The following is a 10,481-nucleotide window of genomic DNA, read 5'->3' on the forward strand; positions in this document are numbered from 1 at the left end:
CACTTCAGATATTGCGCAGATCGTAGCTTTCCCTTGTATTACTATTTTTTTTTCTTAATTTATATTAGACAGACCACTCTTGATTTCATACATCGACGTAGAGCTGCTGCTGCTGCTGCTGCTGCTGCTGCTGCTGCTACTACTACGGTTAACTACAAAGTGGTTGCTCGTGTCTTGCTCTGAAGCTTATAGGCTACTCAAAAAGAAGCGCAATCCTTTTAAAATCTGGTTTCTATAAAAATATGCTTACTTGTCAATTAATATGAAGTTTTGGGCACATTTTTTTACCAGTTGTGGCAAAATGGGTTGTGTTGAATGAGGATACTGGCAAGTATTATGATTTCGAATTCATTTTTCAGCTTGAATAATAATAACAACAGCGAGGAAATTTCCGAGTGTGCGTGTTCTAGCAGCTTCGAACTTGCGTTTGGAGCCAACTTACCTGTTTGCTAGAGGCAACATCGATCAGCTCAATCATTTTGCTATGTCTCTTCGATTGCTCGATTCCAACTATTTTGTAGCTGAAAATCAGCGAAGACGTTTACTTGTTGGTCTGTACTTTTATCCAAGCAAATCTCATTACACAAAGAAGTTCCTATTTCTATTTGTACCGATATTACAGATGATTATATTAGTACACTACAAAAGAAGCCTCAATATAAACAAATAATGCCCCGGCCGGCATTTCTAGGCCGCTTGTTCTCTCGAGCTTCTTCCGCCGAGATACTCTACGATCTTTGGGCAGGATTTTCGTGCCTTCGTTCGTATCATACATGCTATCGTATCTATATATTGAGCGACATCGTATCATAGCGTATTTTATTCGTGACCCTTTATCAATACGCGCCTTTTCGTGCATTTGAATATTCGTGAGGACCCGATGGACGGTGGCGCCAATCGTGGAAACATCGACAAATGGTAATGGCTATCGTTGTCGGGCGGCCCTTTGCAGCAGCAGCAGCAGCGGCCGTAGCCGTCCGCTAGCACGTTTCAGATCGTCGCGTGCAATTAATGGCGGCACCCTTCAAGTCCTGTTTATCATAAACTTCAACTCGTTCTTCTTCTTAGGACAACTGAAAACGTAATACCTAAGCCTCGTACTGTACGAGTCCACAGTCGAACCCAATAAAACCCTATGCATTATGATTATATACAGATGCACGCGCAGGTGCTTTAAGTTTGATGGTTGGGCCGCTGAGCGAACAAGTTTAAGTTTTGTAATCCTTGTCGTAATATCTGCGAAGTTCATGGTTGCCACCGGAAGTTTCGTGAGTCTGGCTCATTGAATTTTCGGCTGTTTCGGTCGTCACAGATGAAGCACTTCGACTACCTATTACCAAGTCAAGAAGATGATTGCTTCAAATAAAAAATTAATGAAGAAGAACGGCTATGGAACTGAAAAAAAAAAAAGCGTTCTTTCCGTGAGTAACCGCACGAACATACAGACGCCAGCAGTAGATTAGACATGCAATAAGACTAAGCCCTTCTGTCACAGTTCCAATTCCCACAAGTACATTTTTATGGTTTTTTGCAGTTGGTTCGGATATTCTGTTGTGTGCTCGACCTTGAAACACTTCATGGTCGCGGGCCGTTTAGCTGTAAAATCCTATTTCTAATCGACTCTTTGAATGCCAAAAAGTATTACCCTACCAAAAATATAGCGTGGATTTTTTAGTGGGCTTGACGAATGTTTCAAATATTCTTGGTCGGTTTAGAAAACATTTACGTTGAGTAGAGTCTCGAAGGGGCTATGTTCGCTCAAAAGGGCACACTAAGTGCCCCCATGTACGTGGCGACGTTTGCCAGAGTCTTCGCTCAGTTAGGTCCTATTACGCAGAAGAAAGTTTCCAGGATCGAACCTGCTGCTTGCTCGCTAATTCAGCCACCGACAAGACGACCGCTGATTGTTCTAATGTGCAATTATGACTCAGGCTGATCGCTAGCTCTTCTAAAACGTTCCCTCAACCCCCAGCACCCCAATATAACCTAACCTGACCTGATTGATCGGCCGTACCGGATACGTCGAACCATCGCCCCACGTCACAAATTGAAAACTCAAGAATGGAATGTGAAAGCATAAAGAATTCGATCAGGTATATTCGGTGTCTTTTGATCGATTCTTGTTTGGGCCAGGAAATGGAACAGATGTTTTCCGTGGATGCCGGCCAAAAGTCGATATCAACGATAGACCGTAATGAAACCAGTCTACGTGACAATAATCTTGCAAAGCCGATAAGGCGTAAAGATTATTTTTTGTTTCAATTGCTCTAGAGTTTATAGCGATCTATGATTGGCCGTCAGGCTTTTTTCATCAAGGGACATACGCTATGTCCCAGAAAATGTAATTCTTATTCTCAGAAGCTGGTCAAGCCTTTTTCTTTTCTTGATTTACATATCATTAAATGTATGCCATATTGTCACAGTTCCGTTTTTCCTTTTTAGCTTTGCGTCGCATCGTATAGCTGGCTCTATCTGGCTTTAGTCGTAAAGTTCCGTCGTCCTTTGAGGTGGACACAGGTTCCGCCGACAAATCTCCTTCATGAGAACTTGATCTTCAAGGCCCACACTGTTATGTAGGCGTACGTTTTGTGCGTGTCCTTATCATCAAATGCCATTCGCAATCTATCCCATGTATGTGATACAATTTTACTCTAATGTACCCCATCCATCTGACTAAAACAGCATAACCCGCTATGCTGCACACATATGTAAGGGTATCTCGATTTAGGCGCCGCTCTGGTGGCTGATGGGGTTGAATCCTTCAAGACCATTGGCGTCACCCTCTCCCGTTCGTCAACTTCTCCTTTCCCAAACCGTTTATCTACTTTGCTACGAGGGCGAATCCTTTGGGCAGCAGAACTCGAACCATCAGTCGAGATGCCTAGAAGGAATGTCACTCCTTAAAGGCGCAAGATCGGCACGAGAACAGAAACGTAAAGGTTAGAACACCTCGATACTGTTCGATCGAGAACAGCCTCATGACAATTTTTTTGGATACGACAGCGGCGGCAAGAGTAGTAATTCTAAAAAATTGAGAGTGTTTACCGCTAGACTTTGTTAGATGAAACATTCACCCGTGTCAGGAGTTGGTACTATTCGCTTGTTGTCCACACTTGGTAAGTTCAGACACCACAAAAACAGAAGCTTGTAATTGCATTTGTAATGATACCGTTCAACTTAGCGATGGATCATATTCACGTTGTTTATCCATAAATGAGAGCTTTTTTTTTGAACAATGACATAGCAGCTCGTATACAACACTGCTCATGACTTAACCATACGACCAGCGGCGATTGGTATGCATAAAGGCGAAGTGTAGCACAAATCGTTAAAATACAACTCACAAACTCGTAGGACGCGTCCCCTTGAGACGTAGATTCGTTTTACATAGAAACAAAGGTCTCAGATCGGAGGGAGCGTTCCAGGTATGCTAATGATGGCCAATGGCGATACGCTATACAGCTGTATCAAGTAGCTGGGTGCAAACAGTCATGAATAATTGCGAACTGATTGTTCTATAGAACTATGACCGGCAATCGCTGGAAGAAAACATAAAGCGACTTCGTCACGTGAAGCCATACAAACTAGTATTCGAATATGTCTATGCCTTTAACAAGGCACGGGCAATGACTCCACCGGGCGTTCTTTAATCGCTGCGTTCTGCGACACCGATTCAACGGGTCGGTAAATTCACTCGAGCATTGCTACCGAAACCATAGACACTTAGTGAAAATGGGCGCTTCTGAGAAATTCTGTTATAAACGTACGGTACGTACATATTCGCATTACGTTTTAGCATTCAGACATGAGCGCGGCTATACAGTTTAAGGACTTTGTCATGAAACGTGAAAATTCGATGTCTCCCCCTGGGTGGGAGCATTCATCTGAGAGTGAGCAGCCGCTGGATTTCAGCAGATCCTGTATGGATAGAGCTGATCAAGTAGCCGTGCAAAGGGTACCATCTCAACCGTGTTCATCTATCAAACAACGACAGAACACCAACTCAGATTTGGAGCAGAGCTGGATGCCCCGTCACGAAATCGTAGCTCCGTTTCCTCTTCGGGTCGACCCCAGATTTCCGGCAGACCTACTTTTGACGGGCTTACCCCTATCGAAGTCAACAGCACAACAAGACGGCAATCCACAATACTATCAGCAAGTAAGTTCAACCACTTTGTAACACGAATGTAATACGGGTGCATGTAGACGACGTAATGACATCTTAATCTGATGTTTCTAGTCTATGTGCTTCATAACATAAGTTGATAGACTTCAAGTAGCAGTCGCATAAAGCTGTTAACTTTAACGCGCCCTCACGTTTGCCTGTTCTGATCGTAGTCAAAGCTATACCTTTCAGATACATTAAACACTTTGTTTATGAGTCCTTTGTTAGGCTGAGATACTAAGATGTTTAGAATAAGCGGCCTTGTATACCACTGAACCAACGCGTATTTTGTTTGGTTTGAAGTAGTCAATTTTTCGAGACGTAACGTTTTTTTCATTTTCCTGTACAGGCGTTGTTACAACAAATCAGCAAAAACACTCAACGAATCAATTGCCATTCATCTGCGTATCCGACAAGCGGCATTTTGTCATCATCTAATAAACAAAGCACCGACGTTCGCGAATCATCGGAGCAATCTGATCACTCGAATCACAGCAGTAGCAATTCCAGCCCAGGGTTGAATGATTCGACCGACATCCCCGCACTGATCAGCGGCAATGTCCATCAGCTGTGCGATTCATCTACTACACTGACATCGCAGGCTATTCGAGCGACTAGGAAACGAGGTAAAGCATTCCCTGAGGAACTCAAGGATTCCGCATACTGGGAGAGACGTCGACGGAATAATGCCGCTGCAAAACGCTCTCGTGATGCCAGACGCGCCAAGGAGGATGAAACAGCTGTTCGGGCCGCGTTGCTCGAGCAGGAAAACTTTCAGTTACGCATTGAGACCAACACGCTCCGACAGGAGATTGAGAGGATAAAGTCACTTCTTGTCCAACCTCCTCTAGTTCGTACCTAGTGAAATAAGTGATCTCAAATCAAAAACACAAGGCGCCAAATGTCTTAGCTGAGTGCTAAATAGAACTTTTATGCGATGCATTGTCATGTCGTTGGTGGGCTGTTTGCCTGTTACCAGAAGCCCACGTGGCAATGAAATTCAACGTTGTACATAGCTGTATCCATAATAAAACTATTACAAAACGCGAACGATGCCCTGGTTTCCAATTCGCCCCGGCGATAGTTCAACCGTGACAGGCGATAGCAGTTCAACACAAATTGTCATGTTGAGTGATGACTGTAGTATATTCTGGTGGATCAAGAAAGTTTAAGCAGCCGTTATATGATATAAAATGACGATGACGATTGTTTTCGCCAAAGCCCGCGTACAGCAAGCACATCCTTAATTACAAACAATAATTTATTTGTAAATACTATAGTTAGGAAACGGAAGCGTTGATAGCGTACATCATTTATTAGTGGAGCACTGGCGTTCTAACTGTGATAAGTAGCCAGCCGCTGATGATGGATTCGATTTAAGGTCTTATGAACACTCGACGATAGTAAACTGAAGGTCTATGAAATAAAATGTAACGCATAAGGCAAACAAAGTTTTTCTATGTCTTTCAAATTTTCTTCTTTGTTTATTAAAAGTTCACAGTATATATCCTGAATAGAATCATTACAAGGCATTAGACTTTTTCTCTCCAACCAGTCAGTAATCCTCTATTCATCCCATACACTGGTGAAACTCGTCAGTAGAGAGATATTCCTCACATCTCGATCCCTTCCCAAGGTTACTTTTTCGAGGTCCTTGTTAACTGTTAAGATAGATCTAAGGCCTGATTGTTTTTCTGCGTTACCCCGACCAATCGCAAACAAACAAACAAATGGCTCGAGTGATCGATAACGTGCCTGACTCTTCATAACTCAAAAATTTATTTTAACGCTGCCGGCGGCTAAAGCTATACTCAATGCGTTTTCATCCACCATCTGCTGCTGCTGCTGCTGCAACTGTTGTTGCTGATAGCACTTCAGGACTGAATGGAGAAAGAAAGTCTACTATTAGGCGTCTCTATCTAACGTTGCAGACTAATGATATTAAGGAAACAGATCGCATGCCGTCAATGACACCCGCTGAGCTCTGCGAAGCTGCTCGCTTAAATTCGCTATGCTTGGATATATGTCCTAAGATAAGGTTCGTTTGTCTAAGATTGAATGTGATCACCTACAATCGTGCCGTTTTCCTGCGAGTAAGAGGTCGTTGAAAGAGTTGTCGAAGTTAAATATCGCAGATGCATGAACACAGCTTGGGCATCTAGTCGAAAGGAAGACTAAATGAAACACGCAGACACACAGTGAAGATATATCAATACATTTCTTGATTCTATGTAGCGGTCATGAAGTAATATAGAAATGACTAAGATTTGTGTTTTGGAAATAGCCAAAACGACAGAACACGCTCTCTTCATATCGGTATCGAACTCTTAGTTGATGAACCTTTCCGACTCAGCGTTCTCGGTATCGCAAATTTTTTTTTGCTTGTATGTTCAACAGCTGAAATTCAAATAAGCATTTTGTTAACGGATGCAAGATTTGATGCAACGCGAACAAGACAGATGTAAAAACAAATTATGATTAAGAAGCCTCATCCGCCAATACAAGCAAAGAAATAAGGGCGAGTTTTTAGTTTAGTGTACGTAGTTGCAGGTGGCCCTGCTTGCATCGACGGGTATCTCCCCTAAAAAAAAGCTCCTATTGTCTTTTTCATGCTACCGTAGAAATTGAGCAGCTGATACTCTGGAGCCTCATCTTTGCCCCTAGGCATCCATCGAAGACCGTGCATCGAACGCTGCATGCGGCCCTTGGTTAGGCGAAGTCCTTTTGCTTTCACAATTAACTGCAGCAGCCTTAAGGCAGCGAGGTACGTTAACTCGAAAGGGTTAAGGGGGTGTCTGAGGTGTCTGTCTGAACCGATCGAGAATGCTTTCAAACACTCAGCTTCTTCATCAACGATAAAACGGCAGAAGCCAATAGCTGTAGATCAGTAGGCAAGTTACGTCTAGTGAATATCACAGTTTTGCTTGCTGTGGCTGTAACCGCAAGAGCTACAGCGGTCCTTTAAGTAGGCTCTTCAAGCGTAATGCGCGGCCGCAGCAAACAGCGCAAGCCGTGCGAGGATCTTGTTTGCTCGGTTGTGACGAGACTATCTGATCGAACCAAATGTAACTCCTGTTTCGTTCGCAGCAATGGTCTTCTTCGACAGTTCAGTACGGTAATGCGTAACCGGTGACACCAGTGGCGAAACTGATGCAACCGCTGTCAATGATGCGTCCTTAGACGCTGCTGAACGGTTCCTGTTCTAAGAAAACGGCCGCGAGTGTACACCTCCACCTTCAACCTTTGGTGTTTCTTCTAGCAAACGGCCATTTGCCCGCCCACCCGGAGAAAGTTGTCCACGAGAGACAATAGGCAGGCGCGGATCGAAAAGACAGACTCAGCGCGATGCGACCAACTCAACAATGATCGTGATGGCGATAATCTGGAACGAGATAAAGGAAGCACCAGCACGTAAACTAAAGTCAAATTGAGTAAAATCAATAGAGAGCTACAATTTAGTAGGATCGAGAGAAAAAAAATATCTGGAAGCTCGGATAGCTGCGTTCTGATAAAAAAAAATATGACGATCTAGGTTTAGAATGCCCATAGACCGAAACGGATCCGTTTGTTGCAGAAGTGATGCAGCCTGTTTGCAAGCGATCGGATGACTCAAAGCTAAAATACCTGAGCGAGTAGCTGAATTGACTCAGAAAACACCAACCGTAACATCGGTGCCTCGAAAGATTTTAAAAAACAACTCAAAGTAAGCGGTTGGATGATGATCGAATGAAGAGACGCAATGTGGGGCATGTGACGCTAAAATAAAGGCTTGTTTGAATCAATTAAATGAAGCTAGAATGGCTTGGTTTAACGTGTTAGCGCAGCAAAGTCCGATAACAGATACTACGGCAGGTGTGACATGATCTATGATGTATTATAACATGTAATATATGATCGTGGGATGACACGCGACACGCTTTTGAAGCGCGAACGGTCGGTCAATAGACGGTCACAGCCCCAGTCCGAAGTACTCGTGCGAAAGCAGGTAAACGGTGCCCAATCCAGTCCAGCCGACTGATACTTTCACACTCTGCAGGTGCACCAATGTTACTGATCGCTGTTATTTATCTACTGTGAATATTGTTATCTCGGTAACTTCAAAATCACTGAAGTCACTTCGATCTCATAACCATAGAATCGAAATAAGTTACGGCGTGACCTACAAAGCACGTATCACAATATTAGCTTTATGGTATCTACGGAAAGAAGTAGAAATATTTTCTTGTGTAGTGCATATCAATCACATGGCTGGATCGAAACCATCTCTGTTTCTAACCCGTCTACTTAGCCACTTGTTTCTTTTCAGCATTTGCTCTATATGCGTCCACACTGCTTCTGTACGGATGACATCATGGATTTGTGCATGGTATTAAATAGATTTAAGCAATTTCGTTAGAAGACGAAAAAAATACGCTTGGATTTATATATTCATATTCGCAGTTGAAACGTAGAATTTCAAACCGCCGATGTTACTCTTACTTTGTTTCGCTAGAGGTCGTTCGCTTGTCCCGCTAAAATTAAGGCTCACATTTGTCATACAAGTTTATGTTCCCTTAAGTCGTCATTATTTTATAATTGATTGTTCTGTACTAATTTCTCCTACACCTGCATTCATATTTGGTCACGTTGTATCGGTGGCTATTGGGTGGTGCTACGTAGGTAAAGAAACACTAATATGTAGATAGTTTTCTACAGTGGTACATTTCTTCTATGCTATTTGCTCTCCTCTCTACTTTACTCGACAATGATTAGCCCCTAGAAAAACGGACAGGTACGTTTTTTGTGCGTTATACATTTATGCGAGTTTAGGCGCGGGAAAAATGTTGAATCGTTGTCAAGCTATGAATCAGAAGATTACAAATCGTTTAATTTCCTATAACAATCTAATTGATACTTCTCCGTTGATTAAAACTTGACTTAGGCTTCGTTAAACAAAGGCTGTGCAGATGTCCGAGGAGCAAGGCTAAACTAATCTTTTTAACTATTATATGTTCCTCAATCGTTGCAAGACCAAGTCGGGCCTCGCTTGACTCGATCCACAAACGTCCCTAAGACATCAAGCGAAAATGGAGTTGAACCCGTAGAGAAAGGCCGATCTATTGTAACATTGGTGTTGAACTGGCCGTTATTAAAATGTTTATTTCTAATTTCCTGATCTCGTGTATTCATATATAGGCTATTAGAGAATTTATCAGAAAGGTGCTTTACGCTATTATTAGACCACATAAGCTTTTCGTAAATAAAACCTGATGTTATTGTAGTTAATTACGTCTTGAACATAATAATAATAATAATTGGCCGATAGAACCTGAAAGTGTCGGCGTTTTTAGTTAGATTCGTATTATGTGTGGGCACTTACAAATACGGAAGGCTGTATAGATTCACCACAGAAGCGTTCTTCTAACAACGAGAAGTTCCAGAGACGTATATACGCTTTAAAAAAATATATGTATATATATTCAGTAATTGAAAAGTGACTACAAACTACAAACGACTGTGTGTTTCCAAGCGAACTTCGGTGACTGAAATTGATTTGCTGACCGATCCGACGCATAATCGCAGTGCCATCGTTAGGTGTTAATAGATCTTGTCTATTAGTTGTAGTTTGGTTGCTAAACTTAGGATTACATAATGCAGAAACAATTCTGTTACGATTTCATGACGCTATGAACGCCGTTATCCTTAATGCTTTTTCATGCTTCAGCAATGAATTCACCCCGTAAGCATCGCAAACCCGCAAATAACGGTCGGACACACGTTAGACGGCAATTTGTCTGACCCTAACACTGTCAAAATAATCGTGAATGATGGGCTTATTTAGCAGTGGATAAAATTTTACAGTTTCCTATCAGAACTGGTGTCATACAATTTAACAGCCTAATCCTGAAGAGTGAAACTTGTCCGAATCGTCGAAGATTTTATGATATAATTCAACACAGCTGTATATGGTATATTCAGTACAAACGGTTAAAAGAAGAACAAAGGATATCAAATTTAGTTAGCCATTAATTTGTGTCGTGGGCTGACGACTCTATACTAGAAGTACAAACCAGGGATGGGCTACAGAAAGAGACGTTTACGTTTTCATTTTGTTGACGTATGGTATATTGTATACTATGATGTACGCAGAACGAAAAAGCTAGTAATCTTTTATGTATAATAGTATATAAAATTTTGGCAATAATTACTAGTTTTGCTTAAAAAATTAGATGGGAACCTATGGAGTTTTAGAGAGTTGGGGCGGTTAGAGAATTAGAACAGGAAGACCTACCAGAAAACGTAGTGTTTTCAATTAGTCACTTATACAGGTGGTTTA

General features: G+C 42.1%; 2 protein-coding genes across 5 annotated transcripts in view; one reads left to right on the forward strand and one right to left on the reverse strand.

Moving 5' to 3' along the window:
* Positions 1-5,394, forward strand: part of LOC111250321 (uncharacterized) — a 58,035-nt gene extending 52,641 nt beyond the window's left edge. For 2 of the 4 annotated variants that reach the window (XM_086988935.1, XM_086988937.1), the window contains 2 exons: positions 3,797-4,159; positions 4,515-5,394. In XM_086988935.1, coding sequence (XP_086845061.1) covers positions 3,806-4,159; positions 4,515-5,027 — 867 coding nt within the window. In that variant the 5' untranslated portion in view covers positions 3,797-3,805 and the 3' untranslated portion in view covers positions 5,028-5,394. Of the gene's footprint in view, positions 1-2,861; positions 3,117-3,796; positions 4,160-4,514 lie in introns of those variants that run through there. The other 2 variants (XM_086988936.1, XM_022805372.2) reach the window with 2 other exon arrangements.
* LOC111250318 (uncharacterized) overlaps positions 1-10,481 on the reverse strand; it is a 119,118-nt gene that overhangs the window by 61,400 nt on the left and 47,237 nt on the right. The gene's annotated exons all lie outside the window — the stretch shown is intronic.

The sequence above is a fragment of the Varroa destructor genome, unplaced genomic scaffold (genome assembly GCF_002443255.2).
Source record: "Varroa destructor unplaced genomic scaffold, Vdes_3.0 BEIS01000004.1, whole genome shotgun sequence".
Taxonomy (NCBI): Eukaryota; Metazoa; Arthropoda; class Arachnida; order Mesostigmata; family Varroidae; genus Varroa; species Varroa destructor.